At 49.5% G+C, this 21,463-nt stretch overlaps 1 protein-coding gene across 9 annotated transcripts in view; it reads left to right on the plus strand.

Moving 5' to 3' along the window:
- The window catches only part of CARMIL1 (capping protein regulator and myosin 1 linker 1), a 317,796-nt gene that overhangs the window by 285,270 nt on the left and 11,063 nt on the right, over positions 1-21,463 (plus strand). For all 9 annotated transcript variants that reach the window (XM_051855017.2, XM_051855018.2, XM_051855021.2 and 6 more), the window contains 4 exons: positions 9,836-9,948; positions 13,699-14,128; positions 16,808-16,892; positions 18,890-19,102. In XM_051855017.2, the coding sequence (XP_051710977.2) occupies positions 9,836-9,948; positions 13,699-14,128; positions 16,808-16,892; positions 18,890-19,102 (841 nt within the window). The remainder of the gene's footprint in view (positions 1-9,835; positions 9,949-13,698; positions 14,129-16,807; positions 16,893-18,889; positions 19,103-21,463) is intronic.

Below are 21,463 nucleotides of genomic sequence, written 5' to 3' on the forward strand. Positions count from 1 at the left end.
GCACGTAGCGGGATGCATGTCACCACAACTTGCCTACTTCATCAATAATTTACTCATTTTATTTCGATCAGGCTTTAATTGTGTTTGGTTTACTTCCCTTGTCTGAATCGGAATAGCTTCACAGAATGCTATCAAAATGACAGTTTTTTGAACAACACAAGCAAAACTCTCATTCATTGTTTTCCAATTTACTTGATTTTAACTTTTTTTCACGCTTCACTACATAATCTTTGAGGAATATGCTTTTTTTTATTTTTTGAGATACAGGGAGGGAGGGAGGGAGGGAGGGAGGGAGGGAGGAAGGGAGAGAGGGAGGGAGGGAGGGAGAGAGAGAGAGAGAGAGAGAATGAGAATAATGAGAATGAGAATATCTTCCATGCACTGGTTGACTCCCCAAGCACCCTCAGTGGCTGGGGCTAGACCAGGGCTGAAGCCCGGAGCTAGGAGCCCAGTGCAGGTCTTCCATGTCGGTGACAGGTACCATCACCTGCTGCCTCAATTTGGCTACAAAGAAAAGAGAAGACAAGAACCAGAGAGGACGTGGGCCTCTCACTCCTCAGCAGAGGGGAAGCGGGGTGGGGTGCGTATTAACAGGAAACAAGAGCAGGAGCAGAGCCAGGAACCACACTGAGCGCTCGGATGTGGGATGCGCACTTGTTAACTGCTGGGCTGAACACCCGGGCCTTCTCATTTTAAAAACCAGCGAAAGGCCTTTGCAGCTATGGAAAAGTGCACACTGACCCGTGCTCTAGTTTGAGTTTGTTACTGGTCAGTGGTTCTGTTTGGTTCCTTCCACGTGAAAGCCATTAATGGTATCATTTCTATGTGAAATGATGGTTCTAGTTTCCCCTTGAGTTGGTGACTCATGGACAAAGAGAAATTTCTGTACTTTTGTCTTTGTAGTTTGCAAAACAAGGAAGGAGACTCTGACAGGGTCACAGTGGATGAGTCTTCTAAATAGTGCAGGGGAGCAAAGATTTCGTTCCTCGCCCTTCGCTAGGGTCACAGATTGACGAGGAGAAAGACAGCTGGATTTATGTGATGTTAGTTTTGTGTGTGAGAGCCTGCAGCATGAAGGCTCAGGAGGCCTGTGTCTGACGTTCAGGTGTAGTGGAGAGTGAGCAGCCGTGAAGAAGTGTGACTGGGCAGTGGGCTGAGCTCTAACTGATGGGGGTAACCTGGGCTCTAACTGATGGGGGTAACCTGGGCTCTAACTGATGGGGGTAACCTGGGCTCTAACTGATGGGGGTAACCTGGGGGAAAGTCTCACGGCTGCAGGTTCCGCTTCCTCCCTGGCGCCTGTGTCTTCAGAGAGAAGCCTGCTCCCGCCTCTGGGGTTGGCCACACCTCTGCAATGAAAGCTTGAAAAGGGGAAGGTGAGAGTGACCTGACACTTTTCCTGTTTTCTCAGTTGCCAAAGAGCCAGATTTGGGGGCAGCGTTTCCTGAGCTCTGTCCGCACACTACAGTACTGTAGGTTTGCAGAAAAGGGAATCGAGAGATAGGTTTATTTTGGTGCAACAACAACAAAAACCCTTGAAATCCTTGCGTTTGAGGAATCTTCCCAAAATGTTCATGGAAAATGTGTATTATGGAAAAACTGAGCATGGATTTCAATAGTTTCTGGCACCAACATAAACATCTTTCAGTGCCACTTTCCCAGGGGCTTTTTGAAGTCCTCTCATAGTCTAGAGACTTCTTTTTGTCGCAGAAAAGCCAGGAGTTCCAGGGCCAGCATCCCTGGAGGCTGTTCCCTCTTAGGGACTCTGTGGCACAAAGGGGGGGTCCCAAAAGAATGGATGACAGCCATAGCTCTGAATAGGTCTGGCTCCTCCCCAGAGCCTTTGCAAACTGAGACATGTGGTTAGTAGGCTTCCCCGTGGGGCTGAGACTGAAAATAGGTTGCTTATAGATTCACAGTGCTAATGACTTGGCGAGGCTGCCACACAAGAACCACCAACCACAGGTTTCGGGTGAGAAGATGGAGATTAAGGCTTACCTTTTTGTTTTTAAAGATTTTATTTATTTATATGAAAGGCAGAGTTACAGAGAAGCAGAGGCGGAAAGAGAGAGAGAGAGAGATCCTTAATCTACTGGCTCACTCCCTAGATGGCTGCAATGGCCAGAACTTAACTGATCCAAAGCCAGGAGCCAGGAGCTTCTTCCAGGTCTCCCACATGGGTACAGGGGCCCAAGGACTTGGGCCATCTTCTGCTTTCCCAGGCCATAGCAGAGAGCTGGATGGGAAGTGGGGCAGCCAGGACTTGAACTGGCACCCATATGGGATGCCGGCACTGCAGGCAGGGACTTTACCCGCTACGCCACAGCGCCGGCCCCATCGCTTACTTTGTTACTAATGTTTAGTGATGACAATCATTTAATATTACCATTGGATTTCTTGCTAGGATTGAGTTAAATCAGTTTACCCTAAGTCTGTCTTGACTTACTTTGCTTGATTTCTAACTCCTCTAGTGAGTTTTTCCAGAATTCTTGAAAGCAAAGTTCTGTTAAGTGACGACAACAGGTCAGGGTCAAGTGGCCCCAAAAATGGTAATGCTATTGAGTATTTTGTTTTTTTAATATTTGTTTGTTTGAAAAGCAGAGTTATAGACAGAGGAAGTAGGAGAGACAGAGAGCTCTTCCATCCCCTGGTTCACTCCCCAAATGGCCACAACAGCAGGAGCTGGGCCAATCTGAGACGGGAGCCAGGAGCTCCTTCCAGGTCTCCCTCACGGGCGCAGGAGCCCAAGCACTCGGCCGTCCTCTGCCGCTTTCCCAGGTGCATTAGCAGGGAGCTGGATTGGAAGTGGAGCAGCCAGTGCTCAAAGTCCTGCCATTGAGCTTTGTGCCAAGATATATGTGCCAATACAAAGAGCACACAACTTTAAAAAAGGAGAAAAGAAACTAAGAAGGTACAGAAATTTAATTTTGGATCAAACCATAGTCATTTTAACCTACGATTTACTTTTGATAACAAAAGACAAAATATACCACTTATTTTCTTTTTTCACTCAGTAGTATGTATTTCAAAACTCTTAAACAAGATATTACAGTTGTCAGTCAGAATTTAACCTTTTATGGTAGTATAAAAAGCAGGATGTGAGACTCAGCCCTGGGCTCACCCATTCTGTTTGAGCCTGAGCCTATTTGTTTCTGAAAAACAAACGTTGTCGCAACTTTGAGATGTCAAGATGAATACATGGAAAAAATATATAGTCCCAGGGGCCGGTGCTGTGGTGCAGAGGGTTAAGGCGCCACCTGCAGCAATGCCAGTATCCCATATGAGTGCCCATTCCAATCCAGTTCCCGCTAATGTGTCTGGGAGAAACAACAGAAGATGGCCCAAGTCCTTGAGCCCTTGCTATCCACAGGGGAGACCTGAATGATGCTCCTGGCTCCTGGCTTCAACCTGGCCCAGAGTTGGCTGTTGTGTCCATTTGGGGAATGAGCAAGGGATGGAAGATCTCTCTCTCTCCCCCTGTCTCTCCTTCCCTCTCTCTCTCCTTCTCTCTCTCTCTCTAACTGCCTTCAAATAAGTAAATAAATCTTTTTTTAAGTATACAGCCCTGTATTAAATGCAAGTATTGTTCTTTAAAGCTACTCTTTCCATTTTATTAACACTAACGCTCTGCAATGTTAAGTATTATGCTTGCTTTTCCTTTGCTTGCTGTTTTGCATTTCCCACACTACAGTGGAAGAGGAAGAGAAAAAAAATCTCCAGAAATTGATTGTATATCATTCTTAGCTATTTGATTTGGGGATATCTCACCCATATTTATTAAGGAGCAAGTAAACTAATGTTATAAAAATTCATACTCAAAAATTATTTCCTCAGTTGAAATTTTCGCTTTCAGGAAATTTTGGGAATAGAGCTTCATGTGAGTAAATTTAGAGTAGAAATCTATTTTTGAAGGAGCTAGAATGTTCCAGGATCCCTGTGAAAGAGCATAATAGAGAAAATGGAGGGCGTATAATATATTAGGTGATGCTGACCACTCTATACATAAACTGTGTGATGTTGTGGCAATGATATTTTGGAGTTTAGTGTTGCTCACATCACAGTCCACTGTGGGTATTTCTGGTTAAGGGACCTTACAAAGGCCATTCAAGGCAGAGTGGAGCTCTTGAGTAGGACTGGCCATTTTGCCTCTCTTCTTACTCATTCTGTGCCTCTCTTCACCCACTGATTCTTACACGATTGCTTGTACCTTTGCAATGACTGTATCATCCAGGTGACTGTGCTGGGCTCACTCTCAGGCAAAGCCTATGAACTGTTTTTGTAAGAGTATTTCAGACAGAAGAAAGGGGTACTTTTCATCAGGCCATCTGAATTTATCCAGAAGCCCTACTGCACTTCTGGTTACATCTTACTGGCTAGAAATGAACCCATTTCCATCCCTAGCTGCAAGAGAATCTGGGGAGATAAGTGGTCACATCCATACTGTAAATACGTCACAATGTTGCTGCTGATTAAACAAGAGAATAAATACTGGGTAGGCATGGTGCAGTGTCTGCCATTATTTCCTCAGTGGAGAAAGCCTTCTTAAGTTTTGTAATGTTTTCGGTAGATGATTGTTTTATTTGATTTTTTTTTCCCCATCAGTTGTTGAGGTTGATCATTGTTTCCCTTTAATCTGCATCTTTAATCACCATCAGTAACAGATTTTCGTAATGCTATAGCTCTGTTACTTAGGACATTTTTACTTTGTTTTACTATACAGCTAAACTTTGTTTCCTAGTATTTTATTAGGAGTTTTGCTTCTATGCACACATAGGATATCTCAAAAAGTTTGTAGAAAAAGAATGAAATTAAAAGGTTTATTTTAATGCAAAAACATTTTGAAATCCATTTTTTTTCCCCAAAAGATGCCATGTAAATCAGAAGCCTGTAATTTGTCTTTCTTTTTCCTTGGCTAGACTGTCCATCTGATTTGGGTTTAAAAATTATACTGCCTGCCTATGATTGGCTGGGGAGCTTGCCTTTCCTATTCTCTGGAACAGTTTTCAAATACTAGAGATTGTCTGTTACCCTCTGGGAAGCCATCTGGGCCCAAAGCATTGTCTGTGTGCTGTGTGTTTGTGATGCGTCTTTGGGATTTTTTTTTTTTTTTTTTTTTTTTTTTTGGCTAGGGATTTGATTTCTTTTGTTTAGTCTTGAGAGAGTTATGTTGAGAAATATATATTTTGATAATCTATATTTTTCTCATCAGTTAGTGTCCACTTAGTCTACTTTTCCAAGTAGTTTATAAAATTGTTATTAAGTATTTTTAGCATCTCCTGTATTGATACCTAACTCATACATTTCTAATACATTTATTTATTTAGAGTTAGATTTATAGAAAGAGAGAGGGAGAGAGAGAGAAAGAAAGGCCTTTCATCTGCTGGTTCACTCCCCAAATGGCCGCAACTGCCAGAGCTGGGCCAGTCCAAAGCCAGGAGCCAGGAGCTTTTTCTAGGTCTGCCATGCAGGTGCAGGGGCCCAAGGACTTAGGCCATCTTCTACTGCTTTCCTAGACCACAGCAGAGAGGTGGATCGGAAATGGAGCTCCCAAGTCTCGAACCAGCGCCTATATGGGATGCCAGCGCTCCAGGCAGTGGCTTCACCCACAGGCAGAGGCTTAGCCTACTATGCAGCACTGGCCATTCTAATGCATTGCAGTGTGTTTACTCTTGATTAATTTTGTAGTTATCTCTTATTGTTTTTTTTTTTCAAACAATCATCTTATCAATCCTCTCACATTAATTTTTTTCTTATCTTCATTACATTTCCTTTGGTTTCCTGCTTGACTGTCTCCTTCATCAATTTTCCATGTTTCTTTTTTTTTGCTTTTGTTTTTGTTTTGTTTTGTTTTTTTTTGGATAGGCAGAGTGGACAGAGAGAGACAGCGCTGCGGCCGGTGCACCGCACTGATCTGAAGGCAGGAGCCAGGTACTTATCCTGATCTCCCATTGGGTGCAGGGACCAAGCACTTGGGCCATCCTCCACTGCACTCCCGGGCCACAGCAGAGGGGCCTGGAAGAGGGGCAACCGGGACAGAATCCGGCGCCCTGACTGGGACTAGAACCCGGTGTGCCGGCGCTGCAAGGCGGAGGATTAGCCTAGTGAGCCGCGGCGCCAGCCTTCCATGTTTCTAATGGATGCATGGAACATTCCACAGTGAGTCGACTTAATAATTAGCAGTCTTTGCATGTATTTAGTTAAGGAGCTACTAATGCCCCTAACCGTCCCTGCTTCCTGGCCCTCTCTTTCCATCCAACCTATGAAGGCGCTGGGAGAGCTTTGGCAGCAGCCTCATCAAGATGCAGGTGCAGCGCCGGCTGTGTGTCCTGGTGATTGCGGGGGTACACAGAGGGTGGTCAGAATTGCCTTCAGTCCTCACAGCCACTGGCTTGTCTTCTAAGCATTCGTGGGTTATTCTCTCAGCATTTACCTACACAGCAGGTGTGCCAAAGTCCGCCTTTTGTTCCCCTCAAATAGCAATGGTAGAGATTTTATTTGCGAAAAGCTTTCTGTGAGTGTCACGCATGTGGCTCGGCCAGCCCAGGACCGAAGTTTCTGCTCTCTCCTTCCAGTAACTGCATTGCCCTTCTGTCTGAGGTTCATTCTCCTTGACAGCAAAGACTACGATCAAATGGGATTTGAGAACTCCTGAGGCCTGTGTGTGCTTTCCTTTCCTTTAGCAAGAAAATGAGCCAAAACAGCACGTGTGTCTGGCCTTGGACTCGCTCACAGACCACTTTCATTTCAGTCTTCAGCTTCTCTGCTGCTCCTGTTCCAGGCCAGTGCCCCCTCCTGCTTCCCATTTTAACTGATGCATTTTACACCACAGCTCACCGCAGGTCTGCTGGTGATGATGGACTTTTCTTGAACTGTCAACTCTCAGCGTCTTTATCTCAGAAACCACAGGGTTGGACTGGGGCAGCTGTGAGGTCCATCCCAGCCCTAAAGCCTGGCCTGCCCTGGAGGAGAACTGAGTGCTTTGTTCCCCTCTGCGCCTCTGTCCCCGATACCCCCTGAGGTTCTTTCTCCACATCCCCAGAGAACCTCTTGTGCAGCTGTGAATTTTTTCTAGGCAGGAATTCTTGGAGAGGAACCTGGGAGGAAGCCACTTGTTAGGATCACATGTCCTGGGATCACTTCCTCTCCCCTCCATCCGTCAGGTGACCTGTGTGGGTGCCCGTCACCTGCTGAGCCACTGTTTGATCTGTGACTAAGCAAAACCGGGATGAAACTTTTCCTTTTCAGCTCAAAGAGTGGATGTGCAGGTGAAATAATTGCATGCAGAACGCAGGCAAACTCCCAAGCTCTGTACCGACTTCGGGGGTTATGACTGCTACAGAGGTTCCGTTCGCCATCCTTTTTCAAAAGGGAAAATGATGACACAGCAAGGCTTGTACTGCTGTATCTTTCGTAGTGAAAAGTTGTGCAGCTTTATTTCTTTCATAACTGAATTCCAGACTTTGCCGAGTCTCTGCTCGGCTGCAGTCCAGGGAAAAGCCCTGCTGAGATGAGCTCGGTTGTTTTTATTATCTTGGTTCCACCGGGTCCTTTGTCAGCTGCTGTCCGCTTTCCAGCGTTTCACAAACATGAATTCTGTTCACGGTGGAGGTTTCCCATTGAACGAGGTGGATCATGGGGTAGAACAAAGGAGAGGTCTGTGAGTGACCACCTGAAGACGTGAGCCTATGTCCCTTCAGGACACTGAGCCCTGCAAGCCAGGATCGCAGGAAGTAGCTCTCCCACCCAGCCTTGTGGGACTGGGTGTACCCCAGCACGCACGCGCCTCCTCAGTGGCCCACAGTCCATCTCCAGAAGATATTGATTTCACACCCCACGGCACGCAGATCCGGCATCTGACTGTCTCACCGCACGTCGTCTGTTCTCAGAAATGCTGACTTGGAGGCTAGTTTCTGCATGGCTTCAGCTTTTCTCACAAGACCTGGGATTCTGACTGCCTGCTCGATACCTGCCCCGGGTTCCCACGGAGCGTCACTCACCGGGAAGGCGGGCTTGTCATCTTCTGTCCCAGATCTGCGTACATAAGGCCATGTGCCCTTCGGCCCGCCTAGAATCCTCCCTCTTCCTCCTGGCCAACCCCATCTGTTCCATTCTCACTTCTCCAGCACTCGGCCGTCTCTCCTCACCTCCAGATTTGGATGGATTCCCGTGGGAGTCTTTCATTTGAGCCCCTGGCCAGTCTTACCGGCAATCTCCAGCCTCTGTTCTGTCCCCCAAGCTCTGCTGGAGTCATCTGCCTGGAACACAGGCTGGATGGGCTGCTGCTTTAACTTCCTCCCATCTACGAAGTCGGCTCCATATTCCTCAGTGTGAGCTTCGAGGCCCATTCCAGCGGGGCTGAATGTTATTCATTGGCAGACAGTCAATGGGCAGTTAAAAGATACTCAAGCAGGCGCAGTAGGTTAATCCTCTGCCTGCCACGCCGGCATCCCATATGGGCGCCGGTTCGAGTCCTGGCTGCTCTACTTCTGATCCAGCTCTCTGCTATGGCTTGGGAAAGCAGTAGAAGATGGCCCAAGTCCTTGGGCCCCTGCACCCGCAGGGGGACCCAGAAGAAGCTCCTGGCTCCTGGCTTCAGATCGGTGCAGCTCCAGCTGTTGCAGCCAACTGGGGAGTGAACCAGTAGATGGAAGACCTTTCTGTCTCTCCTTCTCTGTGTAGCTCTGCCTCTCAAATAAATAAATAAAATCTTTAAAAAAAAAAAAAAAGATACTCAAGTAAAAGTGACTTAAACAATGAGAAATACTGATTTTTCTTACCTAACGAAAAGACCTAGTCTGATGATCCAGGGCTGATTTATCATTCATGAGCACCTGGGTGCTTCCTCTCTTTCTTTTTTTAAGGATTTACCCATTTATTTTATAGGGTGACAGAGACACAGAAGGAGAGACATAAAGAGAGAGGTCTTCCTCTCCAAAAGGCCAAAATGGCCAGTGCTGGGCCAGGCTGAAGCCAGGAGCTTCCTCTGGGTCTCCCATGCAGGTGCAGGGGCCCAAGCACTTGAGCCATCTTCTGCTGCTTTCCCAGGCACATTCGCAAGGAGCTGGATCAGAAGTGGAGCGGCTGGGACTCCAACCGTTGCCCATATAGGATGCCAGCACCACAGAGGGCAGATTAACCCCTTGGGCCCCAGTGCCAGCCCCTCGCCCGGTGCTTTCTGCCATTCTGTGTCGCTGCTGTAGACACGTGAGCTGGGTGCTGCAGCACTCACACCTGGCCACGCAGGGAAGACACACTCCGTCCACCATGGGAACCCTGTCCGTGAGTCCCCCGGCATAGTCCTCTGTGTGCCTCTTCAGTCAGGGTTGTACCTTACTCCCGTGCCTGCCAGTCTCGGGGGCACGAAGTTATGGCGTTTGGCTTAGGTGAATCAGTGTTCATAGCCTGCAACCTGGGCTCTTCCAGCAAGCAGGAAAGGAAAGAGCCAAGAGTTTCGAGCGGCCATCGAAGAAGCTGCTGTTGGCCTTTGCCAGGGGCGCTCCCAGCAGTCAGCCTCCCGTGCACTGGCCGCCTGGGCTGCCGCGCTCAGACCTCAGTGGGAATTCCTGTCACTCTGTCTTGGGGAACAGCCACCATCACAGGCAGTGAGGCCCGGGCTGCTTTGGACGCACCAGTGGACAGGACCCTGGCAGGCACCAGCGTCTCGAGCTCACGCACCCTGCCGCCGCCATGTCTTTCTCCGTAGGTAGATCCGTGGTGACCTGCTCTAGAGATTGCTTGTCCCTCTGCTGGCTCTCGGCGCAGTGCACTGAGTCACGCCGCTAGTGTTGCTGACTTACGCTGACTGTGTATTAACGTCACGTCTGTTTGTCCGCAGGTCTGTGCTGCCAGTGTGATCCCCCAAGATGGTGAACAGAACGGTCTGATGGGGAGAGTCGATGAAGGTGTAGACGAATTTTTCACCAAAAAGGTGACCAAAATGGATTCCAAGTGAGTTCAGAGTCATTTCACTAATTGTGCTATTTAATTTGCATTTACATTTTTTTTTAGGATTAATTTGTTTGAAAGGCAGAGTTACAGAGATGAAAAGAGAGGAGCAGGGGGAAGAGAGAGAATATGAGCTTCCATACGCTGGTTCAGTCCCCAAATGGCTGCAATAGCCAGAGCTGAGCCAATCCAAAAGCCAGGAGCTTCCTCCAGGTCTCCCATGTGGGTTCAGGGGCTCAAGCACTTGGGCCATCTTCTGCTACTTTTCCAGGTGCATTAGCAGGGAACTGGATTGGAAGTGGAGCAGCCAGGATTTGAACTGGTGCCCGTAAGAGGATACTGGCGCTGCAGGCTGCGGCTTAACCTGCTATGCCACAGTGCCAGCCTCGTGCATTTCTAAGAGTTACAATTAAACTTAGTATACTCAGTCTGATTTTATTTTTGGGCATTTACTGATTTACAAAATGTGACCCCAGGCCAGTGACATGAATGTGACCTGGGAACTTGTTAGAGATGCAGTTTCCCAAGTCCCCTCCCCAAAGACCCTGGGGGTGAGAGCCAGCAGTCCTGTTTTAATAAGCCCTGTAGGTTATGCTGAGGTAGTTCAAGTTTGAGAACTATTCTGTTCTACACCAAGCCACAAACTGTGCCACCATTCTTTTTAGTGCTTTATCATAGTCACCTGGATGGCTCCAATACAGGGCAGTGGTCACTGGGTATGCTGGAATTACTTCGAAATTCTCCTTGTCCACAATTAGATATATTTTGGGGAGAGGGTGGTGATGGAAGGGACCTAAATCATTGCAAAATGTCATGATTTAACTGTCAGAATGACGTTAGAATTCGTGAAGAGTCTTTGGAGTTAGGAAAAGAGTTCTTTAATTACTAAGCAGAATTTCCTTGGAAGGTAATTTGCTGGTACTTAATGTTAACAGCTGTTCAATGGAACACTCCAGTCTGTCAGTGTGTTTTGAACCAAGTTATTTAATCCTCACCTAAATGCAGATCCCCCCCGCCCCCAAATATACTCTTAACATGGATTTGTGTGTGTCAAGTATTCTTCACCTTGAGATATCAAATTCAGGAGCGAATTTAAACCCTGCTGATAAGCGGAGGGCGGGCAGGCCGGGAGCCGGCCGGGAAGGGAGCGTCCATTCCGTAGATTGATGTGCCTTATCTTGCGACAGCAGGATGGTGAGGTAGAAGTAAGGTACGTTTCTATATCCATAACAGTATACCTTACTGAATCCTGTAAGCTTTAAGACTCAATTATTTGTCTTCTTTGACACTCGTCTTACGGCTTAGCCTACCATACTTGGCAAAATTCTATTCTCTTATCTTTCAAAAACCAAGCCCAATGCTATTTATCCTTTTGTGCTTTCCCAAGACTGCACCTTTTCCCCCCAAATTAATTGCTGTTTCTCTCCTGTTGGACACTTAATACTTTCTTTTTAATCCTCTGCACACGTCTGTTGGAGCACACATAATCCTTTGAGAGTTGGTATGGTTTTTAATTCTTTTACAGCATAAGGAATAGATGGATGTGTTTTCAGTGTAGAATATTCAGGCAGTAGGAGCATCAACAGAGCAAAGTGGGGCGGTCCCTCCTATAGTGTACTTCCTTCGATGTCTTGTTTTCTGAGTGGAATGGCCAGGAGCCCAGGAGAATGCTCCTCCTGGTTTTTTTTTTTAAGATTTATTTATTTACTTGAAAGTCAGAGTTACACAGAGAAAGAGGTCTTCCTTCCGCTTGTTCACTCCCCAGATGGCCACAACATCTGGAGCTGTGCCGATCTGAGGCCAGGAGCCGGGAGCTCCCACGCAGGTGAAGGGGCCCAAGGACTTGGGCCATCTTCTGCTGCCTTCCCAGGCCATGGCAGAGAGCTGGATCGGAAGTGGAGCAGCCGAGACTTGAACTGGCGCCCATAAGGGATGCCGGCACTGCAGGCAGCAGCTTTACCCACTATGCTGCAGTGCCGGCCCCCAGTGTTACTTTCTTGGGCACATCTCTCACCAGCACTTGCTACCTGGCCTCCTGCGTGGGGTTCAGCTTTCTCACACCCACAGGTCACTTTTTACTCATAACTGTTTGGGCTTTCAAATTATTTTATTTTTGCCTTTTCTCTTCTGTGGGGCTTGTGACCTTCCAATAAAAAAATTACTTAAAAGGTATAGTTACACAGAGGGAGGGAGGGAGGGGGAGAGAGAGAGAGAGAGAGAGATCTTCCACCAACTGTTTCACTTCCCAAATGGCTGCAATGGCCAGAGTTGGTCCAGACTGAAGCCAGGAGCCAGGAGCTGCATCCCGGTCTCCCATGTAGGTAGGGGGGACTCAGGCACTTGGTCCATCTTCCGCTGCTTTCGCAGGCACGTTAGCAAGGAGCTGGATTGGAAGTGGAACAGCTGGAACTTGAACTGGTGCTCGTATGGGATGGTGGTGGCTTAACCCGCTGTGCCACAGCATGGGAGGGGCAGGGCCAGGGGGACTTTTTAGTCCCCTGCTGCGATGTTAATGGAGACTCAGGGGAGCTGAATGGGCACCCGATCTCATATGAGAGTTCCGTGTGACGTCTGCCCTTAGCTTATTTTATTGTACTTATTCTGTCTCCCGTTCCGTGACCCTGGTGTCAGAGTAGTCTGTTTCTGAAAACTACCAAAGCTCACTCCTCTTTTAATCCTGTGGCCTCTTTTCAATTCTGGGTACATCTAAGCAAGAATCCAAACCTTCCTTTTGGACTGGGCAGTGAGGGTTATCTAAGAATTATCTAAGGGGTTACTGAGTAGCTGTTACGTAAGAATTATGCAAGGGTTATTAGGAGGTTCCCCCAAATTAAATAAGGCAGTCACCCACACAGGTCTCCGAGGAGAGCAGCTTTGTTGGGAGTTCTTGCACAGAGAGGCCCTTGAAGAGAGCATTGAAACATAAAAACCTCCCCACTGCGTTCAGTCCCACCGCGGACACCTTCACACTGCTCCTTGTGGTTATGGTGGTAACATTCCGCGTTGCTGTTTCCCAAGTCCAGTGGCTTAGCGCATCCCCCACACTGGAAGGGAGAGAATCAGAGACAAAGGCCCACTGGTTCACTCCCCCAAGTGCCTGCAGCAGCCAGGACTTAGCCAAGGTGGAGTCAGGCACCTGACACTCATCTGACTGTCCTGTGTGGGAGGCAAAGACTCAGGGACGTGAGCCATCACCTGCTGCCCCCAGGGTAGGAAGCTGGAATCTGAAGCAGAGCTGGGACTTGAATCTAGGACCTTGGATATGAGATGCAGGTGTCCCAAGCGGTGCCTTAAGCACTATGTGACATGCCTGACCCTCACATCAACTCAATGTTTTGTTTGTTTGTTTGTTTTTTAAGAGAATGCTTTTCCATTTGCTGGTTCATTCCCCAAATGCCTGTAATGACCAAGGCTGGCCCAAGCCAAAACCAGGAGCCTGGAACTCCATCTGGGTCTCCCACATGGGTGCACGGGCCCAAGCACTTGGGCCATCTTCTGCTGCTTTCCCAGGTGCATTAGCAGGGAGCTGGATTGGAAGTGGAGCAGCCGGGACTTGAACTGGCACTATGATATGGGGTGCCGTGTAACAGGTGGGGGTTTAACCCACCGCGCCATAACACCGACCCCCTGGAGTCCACTTTGTAAAGTGCCTCTGTGTACTTGTTGCCTAGACAGCAACCTCCAGTTTTGCATTTTTTGCCTGAGACATTTACACTCAGACCAACAGAATCCGTGTCTCCGTTTGCCACGCAGGAGATGCTCCGGCAGAGGGTCAGAGTCCCACGAGCTTGGTGACGGAGATGAGAAGAAAAAGCGAGATTCTCGAAAAAGCGGCTTTCTCAACCTCATCAAATCCCGGTCCAGATCTGAGCGGCCTCCCATGGTGCCGATGGCGGAGGAACCCTGTTCCCCGAAGGGGGCCGCCCGCAGCGCGGCCGGGGATGTTCCCAGGAAGGACGCCAGGGCGGCGGAACACAACGGCACGGCTGAGCGGACCACCGAGGAGATCAAAACCCCCGACTCGCTGGAGGAGAGTCAGGGGGAGGAGACGCCGAAGGCGGACCGCAGCGATAGCAGGGGCAGCCCGCAGGGCAGCCGGAGGTACGGCGTGCAGGTGATGGGCAGCGGGCTGCTGGCCGAGATGAAAGCCAAGCAGGAGAGGCGAGCTGCCAGCGCGCAGAAGGTGAGTCTGCCCTCGTGGCCTCCGGCTGGCCCTGGGTTCCGTGTGGGCCCCTCTTAGTTTCCAGGGGTGCGAGAGAGATTAAAAAAAAAATTGATGTCTCACCCAAAACTCCCAAACGCAACACTGCCCAGAGGCGGGACGGAGTGTTCCGTGGGGCCCTGAGCGCACAAGAGCCGGATGATTTGCAGGTAGGGCTGGTTGTGAAGACGCCGGCCTTGGCACACCTGCCCGGGTGCTTGCTGTGCGCCAGCGGGGAGAAACTCCGGTGAATCCACGTGGAGACCCGAGTGGGATCTCAGACAGGAAGCCCCAGGCAGGGGACATGCTGAAGCATTATACAGACTTACTGCATACCTGATTCCTGTTCCAGTCCCCCAGATCCCTTACCAAATCCAGATGTAAGAAACAAGAGTCAGACTGTTCCGCAGGGACTGGTTGAAGAGTTGACCCTTCTGTGGCTTGAAAGAAGAGTGTCATAGTTTAAAAATTGCTCAGCCCCCAAATCTGACACAAAGTATTATTTGTTCTTTGACTCTCCTTTTAAAATGTGCCTTTCCCCCCGTCCTTTCTCCTCTACCGACTTGAAGGATTCTGCCCTTACTGTCGTCATTAGGATAAGTGCACCCATGTGTACCTTGCATGTCAGTTGCTGGGCCTGAACACTTGTGCAAAGCTAGCTTCTCCCAAGAAGGGAAAAGTTGCACACGTGTTTTGTGTGAAGTGTTGGGTTGACACGGCTTGCTCCTTTCATCTCTGGATTTTCAGAATCATGAATAAGACACCCAAAGAAATGTTTCCATTTTAGTCCTTTTTACACATTTCTTTATAGCAGCGAATGTGCTGTTTTCACTATGAGCTGATTCTAAATCACTGTTTCTAATGATGGACAGCTGCTTTTCTGATGGAAAGATGAGAAGTTCCAGAGTGTCCTTTTCTGTGAACTTTGAATGTGACATGTTAATTGTCTCAAAGTGATGAAATTCTTGGTTTAGCGGTTGGTTGGTCAAGGCTTGGATGAATGATCTCTTAGCGCCATCTTGTGGCAGTGGAAAGCAACAGCCCTCATGAAGAATCCCTAGCACTAAGATGATGCCCTGTTGGAATAATAGTTTGTCAAGGTTTAGCTTAGGGTGTTTCCTCCTGAAATGCCAGGACTGCATCCATTATAAAGGTCGCGACCCTTGCCCCAGTGATAAGGATGCTGTTGATAAAATATGTGGCATCTTATCTCTGAGCTACGTTATTGTCTTGCATTTAGAGGAAAAGAACTCTGAGTGTGAAGACATGTTGTTTACCATTTATTAATGGAGGAGAGTGATGGTTAGTGGATGCTTAGAGGCCATATTTTTCCCTGGGGGCCACCACATCAACTGCCTGCACAAAAACAACTGGCCCTTATTCTGCTGTCCTCTTTGGGATCTGGAAGCATCTTAGAAAGCCAGGGCTGAGGTGCAAGCAAGCAAGGTGGCTGGGGTACAGAATGTCAGGCAGCCTTCCTGCAGACTCTCTCCCTGGACACACAGGGCAGGCGCGGGCTTCCTTTCCTTTGAATCCTTTTTCCATAACGACACCAAGTTATGTGCCTGTGGTAGCTGCGTGCTTGTGTGCACATCTCTTCTCAGAGACTTGCCTGGTGTCAGCAGAGCAAAGGTGCACCTGTTACACTTTCCCAGAGCAAAACTCAGCCTGTCTGCGTTGGATGCTGCTCTCTGACTCAGCCAGGGCTGATCAGCCAGTAGTGGGAGAGAGTCAGAGCTCACCTATTTCCAGCGATTCTCTGGTGTCACCAGGAACAGTTTAAAGCCGGGCGCTGGCACCAGGTGTTTGCTATTTCTATTCATCAGGAAGCTAAGGTGAGCAGGGATGAGCAGGTTGCCAGGGGACTGCCTCGGGGAGGTCCCTCTGATTTCGCAGCTGGAGGGTAGATGTGGATCATCTTTGCTGATTGGAGCTTTGCCTGTTACTAAGCAGTCGTGGGCTTCCCCTGACTTTTCTTGTATCTGAACACCTCACTCTGCTGGGCATTTCTTCCCTGCAGGGCAACATAGCAGGATCCTCTCTCTATCCGTTGTGGCTCCTACTTAAGTCATTGGCATTAACCATGCATCTTTGCATCACAAATGCAGATTTTTAAAAGTGAATTCTGACCTGCCTGTTCATCTGAACAATAGAGCTGTGTCCCAGGGTCCAGCCCTGATTTAGCACACCCCCCACCCCCCTTGTTGCATATGGATGTGGGAAAGGTTTCCACTGCTTTTAAAATGAGATTTTTGGAAACCAGCTTGGAGAGGGGCCTTTGAGTTTCTGGAGCACAGGTGTCTCAGGTATCTCCATCACGTGGAGCGTCCGGGGCTGCGGACCCTGTGTGCAGGTTCTTGGTGAGGAAAACAGCGTGGATGTCCCAGAACCCAGTGGTTCTCCTGGGCCCTGTGCACCTGGCCCCTGTGAGGAAGCACCCCGGGAAACCGGCCACACCTGGGCACTCAGAACAGAATGTGTTGCCCACAGCTGAGTCCCCATGGCGGCCAGCAGGGGGCGTGGTAGGGGGCGGTGGTGTCCTCCAGCAGAGGCCATCAGACATGGTCCCCACCTCCCTTACTGCCATTGGTTACCTGCTTTGTTTCGCCTTCTACATTCAATGAACGTGCTCTCACGGGGTCTGGGGCTTGAATTTTCCAGAAGCTCGGAAGCGACGCCTTCTCCCAGGATGCTTGCAGTCCGGCCCTGAGCAGCTCGGAGCAGCGGGCAGATGGAGGTGGGGCAGGTGAGTGGTGCGGTCGCCTCAGGAAGTACACTCCCCCTGGTGGTTGCAGCACTCACGCGGGAGGGTCAAAAGGGAAAAAAGAAACCAGGGAGGCAGGAATGTCGGGGCCCAAGGGTCTTTCTCTTCCCTTGCCTTGGCCCCAACCATGGCATCTTCCTGCCTGAACTGGGCAACTTTTTCTGATAAGGGAGAGGAGTCTGATTTTCTTTTTGTCGGTACCTCGTGAGTTGTGGGCATTTTTGATGACGGAGGTGGAGAGGGGCAATGGACACAAAGGTGATGTCTTTAAACTTAAGCTCAGCGTGGTTTGTTTGAGTGGGAGACGGGCGGCTGCTCTCTTGGGTCTGGGAGAATGTTCTTGCCTTGCTTGCAGCTTCAGTATGAGTGAAGCCCTGTGTTCTTCACCCCTGGGATTTTTTATGTGTAATGAAAGCATCAGATACGTCCCATGGAAGCTGCAGGCGCACGTGACTTGCACACTGCGCCAGGACCCTGACTTTGCTGTCGGAAGTTCTCGTGCTTGGCTTTACGTCTGGAGGCAGGAAGGACTGGACTATAAGTCCCGTCTTACCAGCTTCATTTTGCTAGCAGTGCAATTACAGCAGCGGTGCGGGCGAGGGGAGCAGGTGCGGTGGCCTGTCTTGAGCTCTTCTCACAAAGCCCGAGCCTGTGACTTTCAGCCTGGTTCAGCTGCCTCGGAACCTGCAGCCAGAGCCCTGGCTGACCATAGGCTGGGCACCCCCGATCCAAAACGCAAACTTCTCCCGCATCTGAAGCGTTCTGAGCTCTTACAGGATCCTCACACCTGGCGTGTGTAGGTGTCCGACACAACATCGCATGAAATTACCTCCAGGCTGAGTGTCTAAGGTGTATCAGTGAATTTTGCATCTAGACATGGATCCCTCCTCCACGATATCTCATTATGTGTACCCAAATGTTCCAAAACTAAGTCCAAGACACTTATGGTCTCCAGCATTTCAGAAAAGGGGCAGTCAACCTGCATTGGTCTACAGTTTGTTGTCCCCTTGCCTTAGACTAGATGTGAGAAATTTCTAGAGGCTTCAGATGCGCTACGAACGACTGTTCTGGGCAGGCAGGTTAGATGCTGCGCTCTGTATTGGAGGGCCTCGGTTTGAGTCCTGGCTCTGCTCCCAAGTCCAGCTTCCTGCTGATGCACACCCTGGGAGGCAGCAGACGATGGCTCACGTACTTGGGTCCCTGCCACCCATGGGAGAGACCTGGATGGAGCTCCTGGCTGCTGGCTTCAGTGTGACCTCACCAGCTGGACAGGCAAGGAAGTGGTGAACCAGCAGACGGGAGATCTGTCTCTCATCTGTCACCCTTCTAATGGATAAATAATTTTAGGGAAGTTCTTAAAGATGAAACCCAGCACTTCTCTTCATAGCTGGTTATGGAGCCTTTCACTCTGGAGTAGTCCCGTTTGCCGTCTCTGCAGTAGTCAGGGGGCGCTGTGGCGCAGCGGGTTAACACCCTGGCCTGAAGCGCCGGCATCCCATATGGGCGCCGGTTCTAGTCCCAGCTACTCCACTTCTGATCCAGCTCTCTGCCATTTCCTGGGAAAGCAGTAGAAGATGGTCCAAGTCCTTGGGCCCCTGCACCCCTGTGGGAGACTCGGAAGAAGCTCATGGCTCCTGGCTTCAGATCAGCACAGCTCCAGCCATTTGGGGAGTGAACCAGTGGATGGAAGACCCCTCTCTCTCTCTCTCTCTCTGCCTCTCCTCTCTCTGTGTAACTCTTACTTTCAAATAAATAAATAAATCTTTAAAAAAAAGAAAGTACTATCAGGTTTTTGCTTGCCTACAAAGAATTGTAGTCTTCCCCCAGCACGTCTTGATTCTAAGAACACTCCAGAATAACATGTGTCTGTTCTAATAACTGTGATGAAAAATGATAGTGAGTGATTGTAGCTGTGTATCAGACTTCCTGCCTCCGATTGTGAGGGTGACCCTTGCTTTCTGTACCCATTTTCATTCTAGTGGCTAAACCGCACCCAGGTCTTGCAGAGAACCGCTTCGGTTTGGGAACTCCGGAGAAGAACAGCAAAGCTGACCCCCGGGCGGAGGTGGGCCCGAGGTCTCGCAGCCTGTCCAGCACGCCAACCAGCCCCAAGCCCCTGCTGCAGTCGCCAAAGCCTAGCCTGGCCGCACGGCCCACCATCCCGCAGAAACCCAGGAGCTCCTCAAGGCCTGGTAAGGGCTCCACACTGGGACCAGGTGGCTTCCCGGGGCCCATGGGTGGTTTCCAAGGCTGCTGCAGGAGGCGACTGTGCAGGAAGCTGCACAGGTGGTGAGGGCCAGGGGCTTCCTTTGTTCAGCCCCAAGGCTCACTGCGTGGGAGGGCTGGGAGCTGAGCCGTGTCTGCTTTCAGCATTGCAGGTGGGCTGGGGGCGAGCCTGACCCATCAGTCTGGGCCCATGGCCCTGTGCACTGCCCGACTTTCCAAAGCCGGTCTCCAGGGCTCAGCCCTTCCAAAGGCTGCCTTCGGAGCATGAGGGTCACAGGTGGGAAAACACAGCTCCTCTGTGTCTGAGCCAGGGATTAGACCAGGACTTGCTTTTTGTTTCTTTTTGAATTTTTGCAATAATATATTTTAAATTTACTTTATAATCACAGGCTGAATGCACCACTAAATAAAGAGCTCAACAAGAAAAAAGAGAAAGACCTGTTCACCAGGAATACACACCAGGGCTATAAACAGTGATCAGATCCCAAGATGTCAGTTTCACTGATACACATTACATTTATTTTTGGTACTCTGTATGTTAGCTACCACAAATCAGAGAAAACGTGTAATGTTTGTCTTTTTGAATTTGGCTTGTTTTACTAAGCATAATGGCCTCCAGTTGCATCCATTTTGTTGCCAAAGGCAGGATTTCATTCTTTTTGATGGCTGAATAGTATTCCATCGTGTATGTATACGCCACATTTTCTTTGTGTAGTCATCAGTGATGGACATATGGTTGAGCCTATATCTTAGCTGTCGTGAATCGAGCTGCTGTAAACATGGCGGTGTGGGTAACTTTCACATGCTGATTTCATTTCCTCTGGTTAAATTCCCAGGAGTGGGATGGCTGGGTCATATGGCAGATCTGCGTTTAGATTTCTGAGGCATATCCATACTGTCTTCCATGATGGTTGTACCAGTTTCATTTTCTGCAACAGGGGATTAGGGAACCTTGGTCGCCACATCCTCACCAGCAAATTAAAAATATATCATCACAAAAACTAAAATATTGAGGAAGGAAGGAAGGAGGAGGGAGGGAGGGAGGAGTTGTTGTCATCTGTGTCACGCTCTGTGCTGAGGGCTTGCACGAGCCTGAGCTCCCAGCACCCTCAGCGCCACGCCAGTTTACGGGTGAGGCATGTGAGGGGCAGGGCCGTGAAGTTGGCCAAGTCACAGCACTGCACAGGCACTGGGCACAGGCTGCGCCCACTGCAGCGTGCCCATTCCTCCCGTGGGCTCTCCCAGCACAGGCATGCCGTAGCGGGTGCACGGCGTCGGGGCGGTGCAGCGTGCAGACGGCATGGGTGCATAAGAAGCAGGGAGCTTCCTGTGTGCCACTCTCCTTCCACGTGAGCAACTTCCTGCTTTCGCCCCCACATCCCCTTCACTTCCCCAGTGACCAACCAGCGCAGTTCTTGCTGGTCCACGGCCCCTTGATCCCTTGAGAAACTAGGTGGCTGTCTCCAAAGAGAGGTCCCCAAGAAGAGGGAACACGGGGGTCACTTCAGGGAATGAACGCTTGAAGCAGGTCACTTAGGACTTCTTAATTCTGTTCAGACTTTTCCGCACACCAAGGTTCATTATTATTATTATTATTTTGACAGGCAGAGTGGATAGTGAGAGAGAGAGACAGAGAGAAAGGTCTTCCTTTGCCGTTGGTTCACCCTCCAATGGTCACTGTGGCTGGCGAACTCTGGCCGGCGCACTGCACTGATCCGAAGGCAGGAGCCAGGTACTTATCCTGGTCTCCCATGGGGTGCAGGGCCCAAGCACTTGGGCCATCCTCCACTGCCTTCCCGGGCCACAGCAGAGAGCTGGCCTGGAATAGGGACAACCGGGAAAGAATCTGGCGCCCCGACCGGGACTAGAACCCAGTGTGCCGGCGCCACTAGGTGGAGGATTAGCCTACTGATCCGTGGCGCCGGCCATCCGAGGTTCATTATGAGAAGGAAGACGTACTGTTTTCTTGGTGCCCACAAAGTGTCTTCGTCACAGGAGCAGGGAGAGTGGACGCACAGGAAACAGTGAAGCAAACTTTGATAGCAAATCACCCCTCGGAAGATTTGCTTCTGCCGTGTCCCATCCACAAGGTGTGTGTGTGTAGCCTGAAGCACAGAAACGTTCTCACAGATACGTGCAGTGAGTGTTTCAGTTCGTGGTTGCTAATGCTGACTGTGAAGCTAGCCTGCGTTCCCAATATCGTATGGCAAGAGGCTTTTGTTTTCCACTTATTTACTGAATATATTCATTTATTGCATAGTTCTTTGTCTATTGAGAGCTGTATTCCCAAACGAATGCTTTTATGGAGCTTGAAAATTGAACTCTCC

Source organism: Oryctolagus cuniculus, chromosome 5 (assembly GCF_964237555.1).
Source record: "Oryctolagus cuniculus chromosome 5, mOryCun1.1, whole genome shotgun sequence".
Lineage (NCBI taxonomy): Eukaryota > Metazoa > Chordata > Mammalia > Lagomorpha > Leporidae > Oryctolagus > Oryctolagus cuniculus.